We start from the raw sequence: 23721 nt of genomic DNA, 5'->3' as shown, positions 1-23721 counted from the left end.
AAAATTAGGCCAAATTTGGTCGCTACATGTAAGCGCAACTCTATTTCGTCATCAGCCTAGGTCGTTAGGGACGTGACCTCGCGTTGACAGGGAATGACAGCAATGTTGCATGAATCGGCTTTACAACATGCGATCGTATCTACGCAGTTCGAGTGGAATTTCAGTCAAAGACAGCAAAATTCTTTCGTATTTCATCTTCAAATATAATTCAAAAGCATTCACTGTATATATGGCTTTTGTTTAATCCTGGGTCTTGAAATCCGACCCTCGCAGAGCCTAGACAAAACGCAGCTTGAGTGTAACGATTTGTTTACGCCCCAATTATATGCGCAATATTTTCTTCGACAGTAGTCGGAAATATCCGTATTTTTTTTCGTGCTTTTTCGTGGAGCAATCGTAACGATACGGCCTTCAACACATTGAACAGCGGTCTACCCGGCTATAACAATTCAAATATGGCGTCGCAAAAACAAAGCGTCGAACGCATATTTTGCTGTTTCATTTGCTAATTTCGCTGCCGTAATCGACTGCCTCGAAAGGTCCTTGCAATTTTAAAGTATAGAATTGTCAGATCTCGGTGATATTTGCACTGTTTATTTGTGTAATGTTAAGGAATATGTGTATAAATACCCGGCGCGGACGAGCCATTTTTGACAAAATTATATGGCTGCATTTCCTCCGCGAAGATAGGAAATTGTTAAACTAAACTACAAAGAAACTGTAATGATAAGTTCGAAGAACAATGCACAGGATAAACCTTCGACTCATACTTCATGCTAGCCTGAATTTCAGACATCCCTCTGTGCTCGCCTACTCGCCAGAAGAGACGTCTGAACACATTTGGCTCTAATGCCGTCCGGTGACGTCACTACACTTTGGTTTTAATTCATGCGGGAAAGTTTCTGTCGAGGCCATGAAATTGTGAAAGAAAAATCGCTTCAATAAAAGACTACAGGGTATAAAATTGTTTTAATAGTAAACTATTGAAAACTTGAGACAAATGAATGAGATTTTAATCGACTACAGGCTATATTCTTTTACGGAACCGATTTAATCTGAACTGATTTGCTTTCTCTAGCGATCAAAATATAATATGTTACACAGCGGACGAATACAACACACTCGTGAGTACTTAAATGAATCAATTTAGACGGTTACAGAGGCATCAAGAAACGGAATTCAATACAAAAATATCCTACTTGACCGTGGGCACTGAGTTCAGAAATCACTGACTCGTCGAGGCTGCAGGACATAAGCGTCGAGCGACTTTGTTGACAAAACAAGATTACGTATAAATTTGGCAAAACACTGCATGTCGAAGCGACGAATGCCGCCAACTTAAAACCTACCGGTTTCCATTACTATTCTTCATCCGTAGGTAAACTAATAAAGTAATAAACTCAAGGTAAATGACTTATAAATTCATTTCTGGGAAGGTGAACTCTTTCGAAACTTTTTGCAAACGTTTTCAAATAACAATCCTCGCGCGGTAAATTTCAGTCAAAATTTCACATAATTATGCAAATAATTTTCAAATCAACCAATCAAAATCACTACCCGGTTTTCGGGTAGTGACGTCACCGGACGGCATTAGAGCCAAATGTGTTCAGACGTCTCTTCTGGCGAGTAGGCGAGCACAGAGGGATGTCTGAAATTCAGGCTAACTTCATGCAAAAACGTCGATATCTCGAAGAGACTTTGATTTGTTTTGCCTGTAAATCACAAATCAAAAAGTTGATTTTCATGGAGTTTTGCAGTTTCTAGATCAAGGTTTTATTCAGGTTTTATTGAAAAGTAGAATTGCCGAAAGCGATCACTGATTTTCTGTGGCTCGTTTCACCAACCCATTTCACCACTATTGGCCACTCCGCCCCAGTTCCCTGCGCGATTCCGGAATGGCCAATCGCCCCAGGCCTTTCCATTGAAGTGAACCAAGAGAGGATAAGGGGACAGAGAGGTAGTCTCCTAGTCTAGGCCTTGGGATATGTCAAAGACAGAAAAGTTATATTTAGCCGCGTGCAAAACGGAAGTGTCTGTTTTTCTTGGCTTCCGCACACGCCATTCATGATCAAGGCGTGAGAAATGTCATTAACAATAGCGGAAACGTTTCATTGATGAGAGCGAGTTGTGAAATAAAATTTTCGCAGGAAATATTAGGAATAAGAGATAGATTCTACAATTTTTTTCAAATCAAATGGCTCGCGAAGAATAAAGTCAAAACCATATATATTAAACCTGCATAAACAGGCAAAACAGATAACAGATAACAGACCCCAATACGCCTAGAGATACTCTTACATTTCATTCATGCGGTGCCAGACCATACGTGCGAACAGGGTAATAAAAAACCTCCGTTATTTCGAGCTCAAGCGACAAAACGCCCGATCGAATACGGCACAGCGTCTCTTTGAAACAAATATATATCTTTTTCGACATTCTCTGACGAATCAGACGAAACCGGAAAAACACAGATACCGGTATGTCATCTGTGCAGGGGCGGATCCAGGATTTCTCAAAGGGGGGTGGCTGTTTACCAATATTTTTGTTTGCTATATTGTTCAAGCCCCAGTTTGTTTTTTATGGTAGGGGGGGGGGGGGGGGGTTCGGGCTTTTAGGCAGTTTTTTGAAAGTGGAGTGCAAATCATTTTGGGTCTGTGGCCCATATTTAGTGAAGGCAAAGGCTCCTGCCCCCTAGGGGGGTCTGGGGGCATGCCCCCCTCAGAAAATTTTGAAAAGTTGAAGCCCCTTAGACGTGATTTCCGCGATTCTGAGCAGCTTTAAGTTATTAAAACACTGTTTTTCCTTGATAATTTGGCAAAATATTCTTTCTTCAACTTACCTTGAGTTATATTTCGGAGAAAAAGTCTAGTTCTTATGAAATGAACAGTGATTGAAATTTAAAGTTGACAAGCCAGGAACTTACAGGAAAGAACAGATATGCGTTTTTTTGCTCACCCACATGCGTGAAAATTTTTAGCCCTTGGGAAAGTGGCCTGGGGACAACTTTGGCGACTTTGCTTGCTTTTGAAATCGCTTCGATGCGAAAAAACGGTACGAAAACTCGCTAAAAAAGATGTAAATGGAGAAGAAAATTATTCCAGCAAGGCTAAAACAACTCTTGAAAGTTAAAAGGAATCTAATTTTTTAAAATTATACACACATGTTTTGTTACATAAAGCCAGAAGTTCATAAACCAGGCCTTTTGAAAATCTCCTATTTTGGAAAAATGGCCTTTCTTAACTTTGAACGGCCACCTGACTATGAAAGGTGGATGGACATTGTCCTTATTTTCTATTTTAATATCTTTATTTTTGTTTTTTCTGGTGGATCAAGGGGGGTGGCTAGCCACCCAATCCACCCCCCCTGGATCCGCCCCTGCTGTGATAAGATACATCACACCTTCAAGCAAAGTTAATTAAACAGCCGGGTTCGGCGTCACAAAATAAAATAAAATTACACTTTCAAAGAAAGTTTCCGACAAAGTCCTTCCAGGGCGAACATTTTGAGAGATTAAAACATATCTTGCAAAATGATATCAGCCAAATCAAACCGCACGGGCAAAATCATTTAGCAAATGAGAGAGGTGTTAATGTCTACAAACTGCAGGAAAGCATGCAGACTTGTGTGACCTCCAGTCTACACTTTTGGAGTGCCATAAACGTCTATTTGACCTAAAACGCTTCCCAATAATAATTATAGTATGCAGAAGGAGAAGGCCTTTTTCGAAAGCCTCCTATCCTATGTTGTCGCATTAAAAAAGCAAATCGCTTAAAGACACGCTTCTCAGAGCGATACTTATAAGACTGAGACACAGCGGTTAAAAAATCAGGTGGCAAATAGTAATAATAAACAGTAGGAGTCCGTGTAGGCGAGAGAAAATAAAATAATATTTTTTCTTGGTGTAGGCCTGTCACGATTTTTTTTAGCATCTACAGAAGACGCTTACTTTGGAAAGCTTCCGATACAATCTATCATTGACATTAATATCGTTGCCGAAGTCTAAACGCCTGTAAAATTCCAACTAAAAATGACATGCTGAATGTTAATTAGCCGATAAAACAAATGTCACGCTGGCCCGATTTATTGACTTACCTAGAACCGGAACTACGCTTTTGTGGGCGTCCGCATATCTAAAATTATTAAATTCTCAACCTCGGATATTGCATTTCTAGCTTTCTGATTGGTTCACTGAATCCCGGTTACCAGCTCGTATACCTATGTTTGACCTTATATGGGAAATGAGTGCGGCAAGTGCCGCTCAGCGTAAAATTTTTCTGCGGGAAGCGACACTTTCATCAGAAAATCGTTGAAAACAGCAGATAATCAGCGGTGCCTACAAAACCACAGAAATGCCATAGTAAAATTTAACTACGCAAAACAAAAGGATTGATGAGAGAAGTTTAATTAATAATACGTACTTGTAAACGAACAAGAAGAACGAGTGAATAAAGTAGAAAAGCAGCTTAATAATTTACGAAAAAACGGCAAACTGACACAGTTTCATTCAGTGTTCGTCATAAAATTAGGCTCAGCACTTCTGTAAAGTTTATTACCTTTCAATCTTGGTCTTGTCCTTTTAAACTTCAATAAATCTGTTCCGCTTTGAGTTCAATTTCGCTTCAAATAATATAGCAGTCTTGATGACAGCCGTACAATGTAAACACTGGCTTCGTTCGACTTGCACAAGACGTGCAGTTTCCAGAAAAGCTTTTGCTTCGGATCATCCCGTAAATCTTAACTGTTGTCACAATTTCCAGGATATAAAGAAGACTTTAGAGAAGATTGTTAGATAAAAATCTTGGGAAGAAAACTCCGCCTTCGCTCGCTTTCCTCTCGTGTTTCATTCAACTCAAGAAGTGAACACCGCGCCACAAATTTTCCCGCCTCCTCACACTATCACTTCGTTTACATCAAAATGAAATGTCCAGTCGATTTAAACTTAAAGAAGAATTTAATAAAACAATTATTCTATTCGCCCTTGTTGGATACGAGTCGTTATAGCCAACTCGGCGCTTCGCGCCTCGTTGGCTATTTACCACTTCGTATCCAACGCGGACTCATAGAATAATTGTTAAATAACTTTTCTGTCTTTGACATATCCCGGCCAACGCCCTCTAAGTCCCTCTCTGTCCCATTATCCTCTCTTGAGTGAACCATTTACACAGGGTTACACAGGGAGCAGAGGAGCCAAATTGGACATTTGTAAATATTTTAAAAAATGTTCGATCTATTTTGCAGTGCTTGTCCTTGTCATACGTTATCTGATCTTTTTGTTTACGCGACGGTTAAACCAGCGGGAATCCTGTTGCGCTTGGCGTAGCCGCGGCAAACCCGCTGCGATTTATGGTGTGGTTACCAAGCTAACGATTTCTTGTCGTTTTCGTCCTTTGTAATCTGAGCTTACATTTATCAGTGGCGTGAGCGGCGTACTTCTACTCTACTGCGAACTTGTTGGAGGAAAGTTAACTTTTAAAAGCTTATCATTAAGCTTAGTGAACACTAGAGCATGCACAACGGTGATGTACTTGGAGATGAGGGAAGAAAGGCTCTGAACGCATGTGTAAAGGTCAAGATTTACGGGAAACCAGAAACTCGAAAATATGATTGGGACACAGCGTCCAGAAGATTGCAGGATTGTTACGCGGGTGATTTGCCCCTCGGGTTCCCGCTCACTCTTGATGATGAATGTGGACGCAGGATGGATAGAACTTACGACATTGTTGATATTCATGATGCACTTGTCAACTATGATAAAAGGAAATGTGTTGAAAGATACCCCAAAGAAGGACCGGGGTCTGATAAGTTAAGCGACTTGATTGACAAACGAAGAGCTGATGTCGATTTTGAAAGGGAGGATGCCACTGCTGACCCAGATAGCCAATGCAGATATTCCTGGGTTGTGGCACAGCGCAGAGTCAGGGATTGCTTTGCTGGGATCTTTGCAGAGGACCGATGGCAACTTACAGAAAGGGAAAATCGAGAAAACGGCTACAACATTATTGAGATTTATAATCTTTTTGATTATTGGGATCAAAAAAGGAGGATAGCTGACGCACAAAGATCTGTTGTAGCAAGGGAATGTATTCGAGCTGTTGATCCTACATGTAAGTTTAAATGGCCGGATATGCTTCTGCTTAATGATTTTTCCCACACCGATGCAGTGACGCGAGTGCGTCAGTGCTATTATTATGCTAGTCCACTTAATAGATTAGATTCGCGTGAAATTGTTCCTGTCATATTTGGTAATAACGGGTTGCCAATTTTTAAAAAAGGTTATACCATTTTTAAAGTTCTAGAAGCACTTGTTCAATTTGATGGCAGAAAACTGCTTCAGAAATATCCAGAAGAAGGGCCTGGATCTGAAGAGTTAAAAAAGTTAATTAATGAACACAGAAAAAATTTGAAAAAAGAGTATAAGAAAGCCATATCTGATATGTGTACAGGTAGTGAACCAAGTCTGTGTAAATATTCCTCAAGTGAGGCAGAGCGCAGAGTGAGAGATTGCTTTGCTGGTGTCTGCTTAGGAGATACAGAGATATTTCCAACAGTTAATAGAGGTGAAAGTGACCAGACTTATGACATTTCAGATATAAAGGAAGCAATTGATAGTTTTGATGCTAGAACATTTGTTGATGCATGTAAGTACGAAAGTGAAGGAAAGCCAAGTTATGGTGTAACTAAGCAAAAGGTTGATGAACAAAGGGCTAGTATTCAAAGAGAGTATGAGTTAGCCACCACCAATATTGAAATTGAGCATGGCTCAGGGTTTATTGTTAGTGATCATTTTATAATTACCAATAGGCATGTGATTGAAACCTATTTAAATGAGCCAGAAAGTCATGAAATCTATATTTCCAATGCAGCCATTGATGAGCTGGCCTGCAAGGTCACTCACTATGATGCAGGGAAAGATTTGGCATTACTTTACTGTCCAGATCTTAATTTAGAGCAAAGTGGAATTTGTCCATTGCAGTTGTCCAGCCAGTCATTATTACCAGGAATGTCAATTTTTTCTTTTGGCTATCCCATGAGCCACACAGGAGAAACAGCTCTCTTTGTGAGTGGCAATGTCTCTGGTTCCAAGAGAACCTTAGCAGGTCATTCAATGGTTGTTTTAAATTGCGCTCTCAACTCTGGGAACTCAGGTGGCCCAGTACTGTGTCGGGTCAAGGGTCAATTAAGGGTGGTTGGCGTTGCAACACAGAAGCATTTCAAAGAGATTCTAACATTAGAGGAGAGGGAAACCATTGAACACATACGGAAATCATTGGAAACCCATGCCATATCTGATGTACCAGAGTATGTCAGAAAAAACCACTCATTTAGAGATCATTACTCGTCCCCTGGAAACCATCAAACCCCAATGTTTCTCCTGACATTAAAACTGTATGATGCCTTGGAAACACACTCTCAGTTTAATTTAAGTAATGCCTTGCCGGGGCATTTGGTGGTCGAGTTCATCAAAAAATATCTGACTGGAGAGTAAAGAAGAGTTGGGAGAGATAGTCCTAAGATCCTGTTAACAGTTTTCTGTCTGTTCATACTTCAGTACCCAATGAACAGTAAATCCAGGCAGATTGGAGACATTCTTCATTACTTTGTTTAGCATAATTATGAAAATATAAATTTTCTTTTCAATTATGTTTGGATCAATCATTATTGATATGTAGTTGTTGTCCCTGGTAACAATGACTGGCTGGACAACTGCAAATTATGGACAAATTCCACTTTGCCCTAAATCAAGATCTGAACAATGAAGTAATGCCGAATCTTTCCCTGCATCATACTCTTGTTTTATGCAATAGGTACAAGCCTGCAAGGTTTAAAAATGGAACGCCCAAATAATTATTATTATATGTTCCCAGAGAAATACAGGGAATTCTAGGCAAAGTTTTCTTTTCAAATAAAGTGTTTAAGGAACACCAACTGTTTGAGAAAGTGTTCAAGGAAAGTCTTCCACCATTTCGGTTTGTTTGTTTGAGTTATGACGTCACTTGCACGCTTTGCAATTCAACAGTAAGAGTCAATTACACAAGAGTGAATATTTATAAATGGTATTAATAATGTATTAATGACATAATCTGACAGGGATCATAGACAAACCCGTTGTTTAAAGTCTACTGGGAAAAGGTTGTGAATTGTTCGTATATGTGACAGTATACACCTAATTGAAGAAACGTTGAATTGACCATGTGAATAGCATAAACCATGAACAATACGACCCAATGGTATTCTGGGTAGACAGCCTTGGTAAGCTCAGCTTATTTCCTTTATTGATAATCAACATATTTTCTTATTTTGAGAGCCTTAAGAGGATGTTTTATGCAACCTGTCTTATTATCGTGTGAATATTCTGTCACATACGACGATTATTTTATCTGATTTCCCAGTAAACTTTTGGGTCGCATCGTTCATGGTTTATGCTTTCACGGGTCAACGATTCTTCAATCAGGTATATACCGGTAGTTGCCTTTCTGGCCATTTATTATGTAACTAAAACTTTTCTGCAATATTGAATTTGCCATGATGTTAGATTTGCTACCTGACATTGTTTGTAGCCTTAATACTACAAGTGAAAGTTTAGTCATATCTGATTGTAAATACTTTAATATCAAAAGTTCATTTTAAATTAACTGCTATAACATGCAACCCAGTAAAGAAATAAAATAGTTTTAATCAGTGGCATGTGTGAAGTAAGTGATTCAATGTATGATGTATTGAACTGAGTTACAGTTGAAATATATTATTTGGCTGGGAGTGGAAGCTACTTAAAATGCGCCTGTGTGGAAAAATTAGGTGGAGTATCTGACAGTATTTATACAATGGTGACATAATAATTTGCATCTGTAGAATGTAGATGATTTGTCAGGTAGGGGATTGAACTGCTTCAAAACTTTGGAAATTTTTATTTTTTTTAAAGTTTGTGGTTTTATTTTCTCGTCTTATAACCTCATGGTAATGAAGTATTAAAATTACTCTCGACTCTCCCCATTCTGATATTAAACAATTAATTTATGCATTAAAATGGTAAACGTGCTGACAGAAAGGTCCTTTAAACACATTCAGGAAATGTCAATCAGAAACAAATTATACTCCAACCTCATTCCCTGGGTCTATCTGAATGGGAAAGAGGATCAAAGGTTACACACACAGGTTATGGCACAAGACCGCTCCCGCTAGAGAGAGACTGTGGAGGCCTTATACATCCAATGGCACGGTAAGGACAAATGATGATGATGAAAGAGGATAAAACTGAGTTGAAGGTTACACTTTATTTTGGTGATGAAAAATTAGAATTTGCGCTACAAAGCCTGAGGGCACGAATAATCACTGGGGACACTCCTATGGAAAACTAAAACATTTGAAGGCAAATGAAGTGAGATCATTACATTATTGGATGCTTATTTGAAAATAATAATGCGAAGGTCGGCACTTTGTTGAATTACCATAAGGTTGCTCGAAGAGCCTTTGATTAATTCATTTCCCAAAATCAGTGGCTCATAGTCATGAACAAATCATTTACATGAACTAGTTTAATTGCTTCGCTATCACAAGTCTGGTATAGCTCAGTGGCAAGTTTGACTTTGGGAGCACTAGGAATTTCTTTTCTCCCGAGTATGCCTGTGCCATTTGTGGGAGATAGGGTGGTCTAATGGTTATTTCGCTGGACTCCAGATCGATTGGTCTGGGTTTCAGCCCTGGCTGCGGTCATTGTGTTGTGTTCTTTGGCATGACACTTCACTATCATAGTGCCTCTCTTTACCCAAGTGCATAAATGGGTACCAGCGAATTTAATGCTGGAGGGGGGGGGGTAATCCTGACAGACTAGCATCCCATCCAGGGGGGAGTAGAAATACAATATACTCCTAGTCACTTAATGCTAAAGAAACCGGGGTAAGCTCCAGGCTGATTGGGCCACTAGGCTGGAACGCAGACATATTTTTATGCATGCGTCGTTTACTGAAAAACATATTTTAATCAAGTCATTGTATAAAGTGCTACGGTTTGCAAATTGTTAAACCAAATAAGTAACCACTGAAACTTTAAAACTGTTTTTAATTAATAATCCAAGTAATTAAAGCCGCTATAAGTCCTTAGCAAGCAACACATGGGGACAGATATATAACTACTTTACTAAAAACAGTTTATCTGTCTTCTGTATACAGCTAGCTGAGAATCGATGGGAAGCAAGGGGCACTGTTTTATTTCTCAACTTCTATAATCTCCCAGCAAAACTGTTGCGTAATAAAAACTTAACCCTTGCATTTCTAGATGCCAGCTAATAGCAACTTAACTTCCATATTACAGTGCGCAACTCTTCTATGAGATATTGATGGCTCAAATGGACGCTAACCATTTTTAAGGTACAACACAACTTTACATGCAACTAAGGCCATTAGATAATACTAAAAGTCACTTTTTTTGGTCATTTCACAATGGCACGTCCTCTGTTTGCTTCTTTCATGTCTCCATTTGTAGAATTTCCTAAAGACCATAATTAATTCACTTTGAAGCTAATGTACCCTGGGTCTCTGATAGTTCGTTTGACTGGCTTTATAACAAGGTCACTGATAAAAGGATGGCACAGGCTTAAAAAACCTCAATACAACTAAACCATTGATTATTAGTAATAATTATGTAAATGTTAATAATGTTATTACAATAATTACATGCAATTATTAATGAAATAATTGAATATAATTATTAATAAAATAATTAGTTATAATAACTGTAATTGCAGCTAAAATAATAAATTAGTATAATCATTTTTAGAATTATCATAATTAAACCAATTCAATTATCATAATTATGATAATAATACATTATGAAAAGATGATTATTACAATAAAATGTTAGTACAGATCAGTTAGCAGGATACAAAAATAATTAACAAAGTACAAAGAAAAGGTCTTTCTAGGCCAACCAGTTAAGCAGCGACGAAACAAAAGCCAGAAAAGAAAGGAAATCATTAAGAGTCGCCGCCATTGTTGAGTAAAAAGTTGGCAGCCAATGTCTCGTTCTTTTCGCAGGCAAAATAAGCCTGGACTGCTTCATTCTCTGTAAATCCAAGTTCTTTTAGCTGTTTGGAAAAATTAGATAGAATTGTAAGCTACAGTAATCCTTCAGCCCCTGCCAAAGTTACATGAAAATTCATCGAACAGAACCCCAATAAATTAAACATGTATTGTACAGTAAGCACCTAAAAAGAAGTAATCATTTGATTTTGGTGCAACTTGCCACAAAACACTGTGAGTAACATTCTGAAAATTTCACCAAAAATTCACGACACGATCCTGTAAAGCATGTTATTAATAATGATTTCTTTTAATAATACATAAACAACAAAATACTGGCGATACCGAGTTAACGGTCTGCAGGTTGCTTTTTATGATCTGTGAACTTAAAAAAATTGAACACTTTGCATTCCCTCTTGACATGTAATGTTACTACTTTTTCTTGAATAAACAAAGCCCTACATTCCACCTTTAAGCAGACAGATTTATTAACTCTCGAGTTAACAAAGGAAAGGGGGGGGGAGGAAGCTGACAGATTTATCAACTAGACACTCACCCTATCAATGGCTTCTTTTTCCTGTGCTGTGACATTAATGTAGCTGACATTTGGTTGACCTCCCTGTCCCTGCCCTGTTGGTGGTATTGCTTGTTCGCCTCCTGAGCCAGGCTGGGCTTCCTGTGACCCTCCACCTGGCGCACTACTGCCGGCAGTATCAGGGCTGTTTAACATTCTTATAAACTCTTCTTGGTGTAAACTTATAAGCTGGAATGAAATCAAAACATTACATTTAAATATGAAGTACCAGTTGTACAAAAAAGGTGTTTCAGCTAACTTTTAAGCCACATGATTTGAAACTTACTGTGTTACTTCGGAAACTCGTAAGGGTTGAAACATGTAACTCCCTATGATTCGCAATGTACAAAGCGTTTGCGCATTTGTTTCCATTAAGTACCATATTTGGAAAATCAGGAGAAAAAATTAAACAATAAAAATTGCAATATTTGGATTGAATTCACAGCGTGCGCTAGCTCTCGCTAGATGGCGTAATCTTGTTTTTGAACAAGCTTGGTTGAATAAAGTTCAATTTGGTTAAATTCTCCTGTTTATTCGTTGTTAAGTACATAGTGTGGAGAACATCACTTGGATATGTGTAATGAATTTCTTTAGTTTCTGTAAGAAATTTACCGCGTGTACCGTAGGTCGGAATTCAAGTAACTCGCCGCAAAACCGAAAATGTGGTTGCGTGTGTTGTTACGTGTGTAAAGCATTAACGTACAAACTCTTTGTGTTTCCAAATATGGTACTTGGCAAAACTGAATATTCAAACGCTGTGAACGCGCGTTACACGTTTCAACCCTCATGGGTTTCTGGTTACTTATGCCGTACTTTTGATCACAATAATGTTTCTGGCTCACATTCTGGGTGGAATGTTCTATTTACTCTGTTTGCTAAAACAACAGCACTCAAGTAGCTGGAGTTGTGCTCGGCTATCACTGTGAGATTGCAACTCTCTTGCTTCTTTCATGCTCTTCAAACTTCCCGCGTACACCATAACTTGATAGTGCACACTAAAGCATGAACCAATTGTTAAACACTACATGTAATTATACTGAATTATTCAGGTTGCTTTATCATACCTGAAGTAGCTCTGGATTTTCCTGTCCTAGTTGCTGTAATAGCAATGGTAAGGCTTGTGGGTTTTGTTGAACCATATTCCGCAAGGCGATAAACTGGGGTTGCGTACGCAAGAATTCCAGACTACTTTCTGAGAAAAAAAGAAGTTTGAAGGTTTTGAAACTTTTATGTGCGTACATGCATCTATAAGCATTTTTAGTTTTTTTGTGTGCTAAGAATTACATGTATGGGTAAGTGTACAAGTTGCCCTCTTTTTGCGTACTGTGGATTATAAGCCAACCATTTATAAGCCAAATTCTCTGATAAGCCCTTCCGATAACAAGCCAGCTAAAGATCATTTTAAACAAAATAACACCAGGTTTTATCATCAGAATTTTACAGTATAATTATTATAATCTAATATTTTTAATACATAATTAACATGTTAATGTTGTAAAAAGACCTCCTGATGCTGGAGCTTCATCCCCTCCCTCTTCTTGTTGTTCTTCGTGTTCCTCAGGGGCCTGGGGTTCCGCAGGCAGATCAGGTATACCCTAAAATAATACAGTGATAAATACAAAAAATAGTTGTAAAATTAATCAACAAATAGCAGACATTGCTCAGCCAGAAACAAAGTCCTGACATACATCCTAGATAAAGCCCATGTTCTACATGAAGTCTAGAAGCTCATAGCAGGTACTTAACTCCAGTTGCTGTAACGCAATGCAGATATAATCTACCTCCCCCAAGGATGGGTGCTCATCCATCACAGGGGAACACCCCCAGCTTAAATTTTTTCAGTACTCCTGGATGACAGGAGGCACTGTAAGGGAAGTGTCTCGCCCAAGAACACAACACATTGACCCTAGCCAGGGATCGAACCTGACCACTTGATTTGGAGTCCAGAATACTAACTATTAGGTCATTGCACCTCCCGACTTGCATTTTTGATATGCCTGCACATTTTCATACATGTAGCCAAGTGTATTTATAAGAGTGCATTTGGGAGGGGTGTAAAAAATGTATGTGAGAATCTGTTGGTGGTTATGTCAAGGACTTAACTAAGTTCTACCAGCTTAAGGGTTCTATAATATATATTTATATCCACTCAATGAAAGGTCACTGGAAATTCCAAAGGGTAGGTGGTTTCAAAAGCCAAATTTTTGAAGGAAAGTATAGAGCTATACTGGAATTTTCTGTTTTTTGTTTCTTTCTATTCTGTTACTTCTGTTGGGGTTATGGATACTGTAATTCCTACATGTAAAACAACACAATACGATAATCAAAAAAATTTAATGTGTTTCTACATGGTGACCACAGACGTCAGTTTTCAAAATATTCCTGACTTTTCCTTGATAGAAATAAAATTTCCCTGACCAAATAAATGCAAAAAGTCAGATATACACTGTAACTTAGCATTCACTTAAAAAAAAAAAAAACATTAAAAAAAAACATTCCTGAGATCACATTGACCTGAAATGATTTTTCCAGCCATCAATTGTTTGAAATCATACGTGTTATATTTCAATTATCCCTGCCTTAAAATAAAATTCCCTGACTTTTCCGCGACCTTGAATAATTAATTTTTTTATTCCCAGACCATAAATTTCCTGACCTGTGGCAACCCTGTTCTAGCACTATCTAGGACAAGAAGTATTACGACACAACATAGCGATTGTCACAGAGAGAAGATTGCATGTGTTTAGGGAAGGACACTCACTGTCATCAGGTATTCCACAGCTCTGTCTGGATTGTTAAAACTTGCTCGTAGGGCTCTTTCAACCTGTCAAAAAACAGCGATCAGTAATGAATGGATTTACCTTATTCTTACCTATTTTGGCGCGTACTTTATTTCACGAAAATTCGAGAGGCGAATTTCGCGAGTATTAATTTTCGCAATTGCAAGAAGAATTAGAGAAAAAGTGTATTAAATTCCGTGATTTTGTCAGTGTTTTATGGATCAGTCGTCAACGACTAAGGAACCACTGGAAATACACAAAGTTCTGGCTGAATGTAACTACAAGGAGCCTGCAAATGGAAACTTTAGTGACTGTACTAAAGAGGTTTTGAACCAATTTACAAGCTCTAAACAGTAATCAGAGGAAGGGTGCTAGTCAAAAACAAGATGGAAAGATATTTTTTAAAGGTAGATAGTTGCAGTTCCAAACATTTAAAATTTTAACTGTTGTGATATATAATATGGTATTAATTTTCGCGTGTTTAAATTTTGCGCAATGTTTTTTTCGTGCGCACATGTACTAAATTTCGTGATTATTTTGAAATCACGAAAATCGCGAAAATCAGTACTTGCGAAAATTAGTAAGAATAAGGTATCATGGAGTGGATTGAGTACTGTTAAGGCTCAATTTAGTGCCCTGGGCACTTAATTTATTTTGGGAGCTCAATCTTGAGGGGGTGCTTATTATTCCATTCATGTTATTAGAACTTTAGGGGTGCTTTTTTCAAGGACAGGTGCTTAACTGAGGGCATGTGGCAGAAATCAGGTCTGAACTTTTTTTAAGTTCAGTCGCCTTTTAGTTAATAATTCAGTCTATAACCATAATGACAAACCTGAGGTCTCTCAAATCCCATCGACATTATTTCAGTTATCATTGTTTCATAGGCTGACCCAGTCACTGCAAAGAAAACAATGCTTGAAAATGGTTTTACAAAATTACACTTAAGCTCAAAAGTAAGCTACCACCATCTCAGGAAATGAGACTACGGTATGGAGAGACTTTCGTAGTCATATCACAAGACGAGAAACTCCTCTCATTAGAAATGAGATGAGAGCTTTTAACTCACATGTACCAGCCTGCAAGAAGAGCCTCTTTTACATGTAACTTCCCTGTGGCTGGGATTTGGGAAGAAAGAGTCTAGATGAATAAATCGCATCAATTCTTTGAAGTCGCTGCATCACCAAAGTTTGGCTAGTCAGTCAGGATAATTAATTATTTGGAAAAATTAAGTTCAACACAGAGCCGAAAGAATGCTCTCTTGGAGCTGACAAATGCTCTTGCCCTTTTCTGTTGTTTGTGTGAGCATGCAGCTTGTAGGCCATTTAACATCTCACCTTTTGCCGCAAACCAAAAAGGAATTTCACAGACAAAATCACACAGCTCTACCATATAGCAGTGAAAAGACCTCAAGTGGTGCTTGACATGTTTTTACTGAAGGAATTCAGAGGCTCTTTAAAGAAAACAATTTGTAAAACAAAACAATTTTGTTGATGCCGTCGTGTAAGATCCGTCACGCCATTCCGTGTGCGCATGCTAAGATTTACAGTAGTGGTCCTCCTCATGCAAAGTTAAAGCAGCCGTGCATAAGGTGCACCCATGCTCAACAAAGATTTGACTCAATTGGTGCAGAGCCCTTTCTTGTCAAGTATACTCGATCAGTGGAAACCCCCTGGATGGGATGCTAGTCCATCCCAGTGTTACACCAGCATTAATTTGCCAGTACCTATTTATACACCTGGCTAGAGAGAGACACTATAAGAGTCAAGTGTCTTGCCAAAGAACATAATACATTGCTACGGCCAGGGCTCAAATTTGGACTGCTCAATCCGGAGTCCAGTGCACTAACCATTAGGTTAACACGCCTTCCACCCAGGTGAAATTGCAGGGCTGTCATTAAGGGCCATAACCTGTAACACGTGTTAATAATATGGCTGAGTTCACTGGATGTTACGGGTTTAAAGCTATTGATTGGTGTTACATTAGACTTGCGTACAGTGTGAAAATGGTATGGGTGATAACTTCAATGTAACGGCTGCATAAAAACTTAATGGCAGCCCGGCTGAATTGGTACTGGCAAATAAAACACTGGGGGTAACCCTGCAGTGGACTTGCATCCCATCTACGGGTGGGGAGATTACATAAAAAATACTTCCTAGTCACTTTATGCTAGGGAAACTGAAGGGAGCCGCTGGCCACTAAGCCAAAATACTTCACCTACAAGAACACAAAACAACAGATAAGCTTCTAACAGGCTTGCAAGTTTATGTATAACAGTTTTCTTACCAAGTGTAGACTCAGCAGTAGACAGAGCTTGCTCTGCACTAGATGCTGGCGCCGAAGTAGAAACAGCTGGAGTTGTCGTTGATTCAGGCTCTTCTGTGGCTGGTGGCTTGGCAGTTTCCGTGCTACAAGTGATGATGATAAGGGGATATCAGACAATACATAATGAAAAATTTAATATTGTTGTACCTTATTCTTACTAATTTTCCCGATTTTAAAATAATCACGAAGTTTAATACACATGAAAAAAAAAAAAACATTACGCAAAATTTAAACACATGAAAATTAATACTGTATATAATCATCAAAACAATAAAAATTACTGTTTGGAACTGCAATTACCGTATTTATTCAGTTATAAGGCGCACAGTTTTTTCAATGAAAATCTGTTTTTCTGTGGGAAGTTTATGCCAAAATTGGTGTGCGTCTTATATATAGCCGAGTATTTTCGCCCAACAAAATCTTATGACCGCCATTTTACCGGAACTTACAAATAAAACAAGAAAAATGAAAACACTAATGTTGGTCATTGACTTTTAAAACAAGAAAACAGATATAAGAAACAGCAAGTTTCTACGTAAAGTTTATTGTCAGTATAAACAAGCTTTAGCAACACGTGTCAATGCCAGCATTTTGTTGAAACAGACAAAGAAAATCAAGCATACTCATTTGAAACAAACCTTTCTAAGCATGGAATGTTGGAAATGACTTTAGAAGACAGGGAAAACACCAAAAAAGCTTGAGAATCTTTCAAAACCACTCGATAAACAAAGTATGAAGCAATAAAATACGAAGCATGCTTGAGAACTTGGTAACCAAGCTACAAACTCAGTGGTTACTGGAAACTGCACATCTGCCAGGTTACTAAGCAGCTAAATTCAAAGCGTGAACGATGGAAAGATGTTTTGCTCAAGTGGATTTACGTCTTTTTTAGCAAGAAATGTTACCTTTTCACTTGAAGATTGTGCCAAGGAGTATGAACAACATTCAATCATTCAAATTCTGTAAGAAGAACTGTCCAAAAATTGATCACCGAATCTTTACAACTCTCCAACTCATGGTGCGTCTTATAACCAAGTGTTTTTGGAGAATTTTCAGTTTGGAAACTTAGCATGACAAAGTTGCCAAGTTTGGGGTGTGTTTTATAACCGAGTGCGCCTTATAACCGAATAAATACGGTATCTATCCTTGAAAATAGGCTCTGTCTTGTTTTTGACTAACACCCTTCCTCTGATTACTGATTGAACCAGTTTCGGTTTGCAGGCTCCTTGTAGTTACATTGAGCCAGACCTTTGTCAATTTCCAGTTGTCCCTTAGTCTTTGTCAACTGATCCATAAAACACTGACAAAATCTTGAAATTTAATACAATTTTGCTCTATTTTTTTTTGCAATCGTGAAAATTAATACTCAGGAAATGCGACTCCACAAAAATTAGTAAGAATAAGGTAAGTTGATGATTGTTGCTATTAAGACTTCCAAACAATAACAAAAATAAATACAAATGAACAAAATGTACATGCAAGCAGTGGTATACGGCTATTTACATTGTACATGATTATATCAATGGTGGAATTTCAACATATTTTTCATACCTCCAAGGGAAACGGAAATTGGTTTGAGAAATTGGGAAAAGACTAAAAATCCTAAAGAAATGACTTTTGGTTCAAGTTCTTGATGCTGTGTACTTTTACAGCACAATTTAAGGAAGTACTCACCTTTCAGGCTTAGATTCTTCAGCAGATCTGGAAGTACTATCTGTGGCTGTCGCTGCTGTGGGCTATAAAAAAATATAATACAGTTTGCATTTTGTCACTGTCTGATTGGCATGGAATACCATGTTATGAATTATCATTTCACAAAATTCTTTGATAGCCTAAAGAGCATGATTTATGCAACTTGTCTTCTTATGATGTTTATCCTGTCACAGAATGATGATTATTTTTTTTTTGATTTCCCAGTAAACATTTGGGTTGCATCATACATCTTCATGGTTCATGCTTTTCATGGGTCAACGGTTTTTCAATCAGGTATAAATTGTACCTGAGGTGTTGTCACAGGCTGACTTGGTGCTGGGGCTGGTGCAGCCTTAGGCTGAAAAAAAAAAAAAAAAAAACAGTTACCTTAGGCTGTGGCAAACGAGGACTCATTGTTGCTGGTGATGTTTCTTGGCTGAGCAAAGGACCGCCCACCAAAATAAATGTAATAAATTTCTCTGCTGTGCAAACTGGGAAACATTTGTTTCGGCACAAAACGTTTCTGAAAAAAATCAGAAACCTTTTTGTGTCTCAGACAAATTTTGGGTCTGCAACAAATGTTGCGCACGCTGGCAAACAGGGAAACGAGTGTAAAATTCATACAGATATACGCAATCCTCTGAAAAAGACAATGGTAGTACTGAGTAAAGCCTTTATTTGTTCAGGGTTGGGCTATCAAGGGATTTAAGAGTACAGTGAAAAGAAAATGGCGACCACATCAAACATCTGAAGGAAAGCGTTTTCAGTTACATGTACATTGTTCATGTGTTGAATACATGTAAGTTACATAGTTTGAAAAATATTAGAAAGGATTTTTACCTTTGTTACCATGACAACAACAAATCCCTTTTCGTCTATTTTGTACTCTGTCAACGGCTGGTCATCATTTAATATTTTGCCTAAAAACAAAGAATCGCCGCACCTTATTTCAAAAGTGGAACAATAAATTACAGTGCGACCACTGTGCAAAATAGAGAATGAAAACCTTGTGTGTAAACAATAGATTTCCCACAAGTGTGTGGATCTACACCAGCTGCATGTAGAGATGTTACAAAAGCAATACATTTGTGACCATTTTTAACATGCAAACACTATTGATCAATTTGTGAAGAATTTGCTTGGGTGGCCTTGTTGGAGTAGTCACACTGTAACATAAGATTACAACAGTGAAAACCTGATTTCTCCAATCTTCAAGGGAAATGAAAATTTAATTTGGTTTGTGAATTTTTTTGGAGTATAATTGCAATTATATTGGACAAGGTGGAGCAAACTGAAGGGAAACCAATTTCTTGTTCGAATTTTCAGAAGGTCAAGAAATCGAGATTTCACTGTATTTGATATTCAGATCAAAAGATTAAAGATAATAAAAGAACCCTGGACATGTACAGTACTGTATCATTCTAGCTTTTCACACAAATTATTCCAAGTTGATGGACTAGCTACACTAAAAAAGAATTCTCTCCAACATTTTGCTAACTAAGAGTTTTTAGCTAACAGTTCTAAACACTGACACTGGAGAAAAATATTAAGCCAGGAGGTAAAGAATTTTTTATTACTTTGTATTATGTGATCATCTGACAGCATAATTTATACTGTTTAGTAAAGATAAATTATTGCTTCTACATGTAGTTTTCTAGTTTAAAAGGCATATGCCATTGATGCATGTACTTACCAGCATATATAAGTCTGACGTTGGCTTTAGGATATTCATCTTTTCCTTTCTCTGTTTCAAGTTTGTTTTTTAGATCTGCTACCTGATATGTGAAATGTGCTGTGTTAATTTTTGGACAAACAATAGGGCTATGTATATACAATGTAAGAGAAATAAGACAGTAAAATAAGACACAACTAAAATAAGATGTCATCTGGACGTATAAATGTTACAAAACCCTGTCTTGCAACTAAAACAATGTGCATCTAAAACGGGACACAGCTTATTTTTGAACAGGGTTTGGGCTAGTCTTCTTGAAGACATGTCTAAATCTAGACTTAAATTGCTTGTATAAGGTGCATCTTAGCTGCATCTTATTTTAATGGTATCAACAGCTCTAACGGCGGACATGAACAGTGATATGACATTTCCAACTCTTCTACATAACAAATAGAAAACATTAATTCTGTTTCTATGAAGTGATGAAACATGACAATAAATCATAAAATCAAATCCTGATTTACTGGCAATTGTGCTACAGAATGCTTTGCAATCCATTTTGACTTGTGAACAAACATGTACATGTAAGATAAATCCAGTTGTTTAAAGCATAGTTAAATATATTTTTAACAATATCCATTAGTATAGGTAACTCACTATCCAGTGGATAGCACGGCATGTTTTGTCAACACTTATCCACTGGATAGCGGTTTATCCAGTAAATAAAGTGTTATGGCTTTCCTTACTTTTGAGGGACTCGCGCTATATAGGGAAAACAACTGTCTACATGCTCGCGCAAAATGGTGAAAATGACCAATTTAGACTACGCAATTTCTGTAAAGAACGAAGAAATTTGTATGTACAGAGGTCGCTACAATAACACTTTTGATTTGTTAGTGCGAGATCTTGCCTTCTTTTACTCGTTCTAAATTTGTTAATTTTAAAAAATTGCCTTCTTTGACTTGTAAATTCACTTACCGTTAATTGTACGTGACAATATTCTTAATAAATTCGCCATTTGCTTACGCCATTTTGTGCGAGCATTTAGACAGTTGTTTTCCCTATATAGCGCGAGTCCCTTAAAAGTAAGGAAAGCCAGTGTTATCCACCCTTTAAACTGCTGGACCCAGATGTGTTCACGTCCATTAATTTGATAACGTGCAATTTTTTTTCCCTTAGCCAAGAAAATATAGACAAAAGAAACTGTCATTTCTGTAACACATTTGCTTGTATTGTTGTAATACACTTGTAACAAAAAGTATCGGTTTGATGATAATTATAATAGCGGAGCTCCTAAGCGTAGCACCATAACCATGAAAGAAGGAACACTATCGAAATGAGTTTTCATGGTCAACATGGATAGCGGCATGGTTCGCGGGCGCGTACGTACGGCGTCCGTACGGAGTCGCGCAACATGGCGGCCATAGTGAAGCAAGAAGGCCGTATAAAGGCGGCCGTATAAAGGCAGCCTTTAAAATTTAAAGAGGTTTGAAAAGAAAAACAAGAAGCAATGAAACAAAATGTGGCTGAAAATTATGTGTAGAAAGTAATCGACCGCCAAAAAAGTGGACATTGAGAGCCATAATCGATCGATGACTTTCGTGTCTATCTGTAAAGCCAGCATCATACATGAAGGAGCATTCGAAAGCTAAATCGGGTTGATAGAATAAACAAACCATTTTATTGCTATGGGGTAAAAAAAAAAAAAAAAAAAAGGAAAAAAGAAAAAAAAAACTTGACCCTCTGAGATTTGAACTCACGACCTCCAGATCAGCAGACTGGCACCTTACCGATTGAGCTAATCCGACAGACTCTGAAATGCACGTTGAATATATCCTATATCAATGTAATAAATATTGTGGAGTCTACTAAACTGCTGCGAAACTATAACAGGATCGCGAAACTATTTTCTATTGCTAGAAAGCAGATAATTTACTGTACTCTAAAGTAATTTTTCGTGCCATGAGTAATGATTTTGCCCCGCTTTAAGATTATTATTTTTGTCGTACTGCTGACATTCAGTATAACCACCCGGTATAACCGTGAGCTATTTAAATTTGTGTCGCACCTATAAACCGCCATAAACATTAGTACTTTGGCCGCTTATTCACTAGAATCAAAACATTGTAAGCTCCAGTGAAAATTAAATAAATGGGGAGCTCCGCTTTTAGGCTTGCCTAAATCTATACTGCTGGACCCAGATGTGTTCACGTCCATTAATTTGATAACGTGCAATTTATTTTCCCTTAGCCAAGAAAATATAGACAAAAGAAACTGTCATTTCTGTAACACATTTGCTTGTATTGTTGTAATACACAACAAAAAGTATCGGTTTCAATGATAATTATAATATTTAATAATATTTAAAACTTGTATGGTGCAAATTAACATATACATATGATCAAATGCGCCCTACAAAATAAAATTAAAAATAATACTTAGAATATAAGTGATTTAAAAATAACCAGCTATTTACAATAATGTTTAACAGTTAATTTCCTGGCCTATTGCATCTTAAATCTAGAGTTAATTAACACTAGATATATTTACAATTAATTAATAGCATTACAAAAGTATGTACAGCAAGCATGGATGTCTGAACATCAACTAAGGATCAAATCACTGCGAAAGTGAAATATTGTCAAGGAAAACAACTACGAAATTTGAGAAAATACAAAGATAAAAGTGAACAAAGATCATGAAACGGTCACAATATAAAAGTTACGAGAGTATTAAACTGATAACAAATGTATCGCCATTCAATTGCTTGTAGAAAAATCAAATTCTTTTAAAGGAGCACAGAATATACACATCTGGGGAGGCCACTATAGTCATACATTTTACCTATAACTCTATAGACTACCATATCTTTTAGAGACAATGGGATTAGCAGTCTTAAAAGCAACGCTAATGTTTTAACGTATCGCCGGAAGGAGAATTTAAGTTAAGTTGAACAACTTATCTCAATCGTAAAATTGAATTAACCGTACAGAATTCATTGAGCCAAAACCGTGGTATGGCAATAGAAAAGACACACAGTACACTATAAGCTAGTTTGGGTAAAATACAACCAATTTTGATGGTAAAAACGGTCTTGAAAAGATTAGACATAAAGATCGAAAGATGACCACACGAAAATGAAGGAAATTGTCAAACACTCACCGTTGCAGATTCGTCTATTTCTATCTTAAAGGACTGTTGTTGAAGGGTCTTAAACGTTATAAACATGTTGTGAGGTTAATCTGTACACAGTTGTAGCTCCAGGATAGTTAAAGACGACTATGAACAGCAAGGAAATTCAAGAAACTCTCAAACGACTGCACTGTACTACAACTGTAGCGTGCAATCCTTAGAAAGAACCAGCCACCTGACGTCATCTTGCTATCTAATAGCTATTTCGCATGCGCGAATCAGCCCGCGAGGACTTATGGGTTGGAGGTCTGAGAACTGGGGACTGGACTGTCAACTGGGAGTTCATGCAGTGGACTGGGCACCAGTCTCGTGGCGAAAGAAAGCCTGATCGCAGGTTATACTGTCGAAGCTGTATTAACGGACACTCTCGTAAGCGGACAGCTCTTACGGTCACCTTTTCTGAAACCCCGTTTAGACTCCCATACAAACTCTGTATTTTTACATTCCCGTAAGCGGCCGTGTATCTTGTTTTTA

The 23721-nt window shown here is 37.7% G+C and overlaps 2 protein-coding genes across 2 annotated transcripts; one reads left to right on the top strand and one right to left on the bottom strand.

Annotated features, from left to right (window-relative positions):
- The first annotated feature begins 5344 nt into the window (after window positions 1-5344).
- LOC144638555 (uncharacterized) lies at window positions 5345-8645 on the top strand. Its single transcript, XM_078497749.1, has 2 exons — window positions 5345-8156; window positions 8453-8645. Exon 1 carries the CDS (start codon window positions 5507-5509, stop codon window positions 7484-7486), a length of 1980 nt encoding a protein of 659 aa, XP_078353875.1. The 5' UTR covers window positions 5345-5506; the 3' UTR covers window positions 7487-8156; window positions 8453-8645.
- A 1394-nt stretch (window positions 8646-10039) lies between these two features.
- Window positions 10040-23435, bottom strand: LOC144637451 (UV excision repair protein RAD23 homolog A-like). The gene is made up of 12 exons (XM_078496508.1): window positions 23218-23435; window positions 20077-20158; window positions 19224-19303; window positions 18691-18741; window positions 18366-18427; window positions 16653-16774; window positions 15202-15266; window positions 14351-14413; window positions 13094-13184; window positions 12654-12781; window positions 11572-11778; window positions 10040-11080 (listed from the first exon to the last, which is right to left on the bottom strand). The coding sequence occupies exons 1-12, from the start codon at window positions 23281-23283 to the stop codon at window positions 10970-10972; spliced, it is 1128 nt and encodes a 375-aa protein (XP_078352634.1). The 5' UTR covers window positions 23284-23435; the 3' UTR covers window positions 10040-10969.
- Between the last annotated feature and the right edge of the window lie 286 nt (window positions 23436-23721).

This window comes from Oculina patagonica, chromosome 14 (assembly GCF_052425735.1).
Source record: "Oculina patagonica isolate OP01 chromosome 14, crgOcupat, whole genome shotgun sequence".
Lineage (NCBI taxonomy): Eukaryota > Metazoa > Cnidaria > Anthozoa > Scleractinia > Oculinidae > Oculina > Oculina patagonica.
The sequence above is the reverse complement of the archived record's forward strand: the minus strand, read 5'-3'. Positions and strand labels throughout refer to the sequence as shown.

What these genes read in the sequence shown, in the direction of transcription:
- LOC144638555 (XM_078497749.1), top strand. Translation starts at nt 5,507, where the DNA reads ATGCACAACGGTGATGTACTTGGAGATGAGGGAAGAAAGGCTCTGAAC.
- LOC144637451 (XM_078496508.1), bottom strand. Translation starts at nt 23,283, where the DNA reads ATGTTTATAACGTTTAAGACCCTTCAACAACAGTCCTTTAAGATAGAA. An exon ending in CGTCAGACTTATATATGCTG is followed by an intron (nt 19,304 to 20,076) that starts GTAAGTACATGC and finishes CTTTGTTTTTAG; the next exon opens with GCAAAATATTAAATGATGAC. An exon ending in GAAGAATCTAAGCCTGAAAG is followed by an intron (nt 16,775 to 18,365) that starts GTGAGTACTTCC and finishes CATCACTTGTAG; the next exon opens with CACGGAAACTGCCAAGCCAC.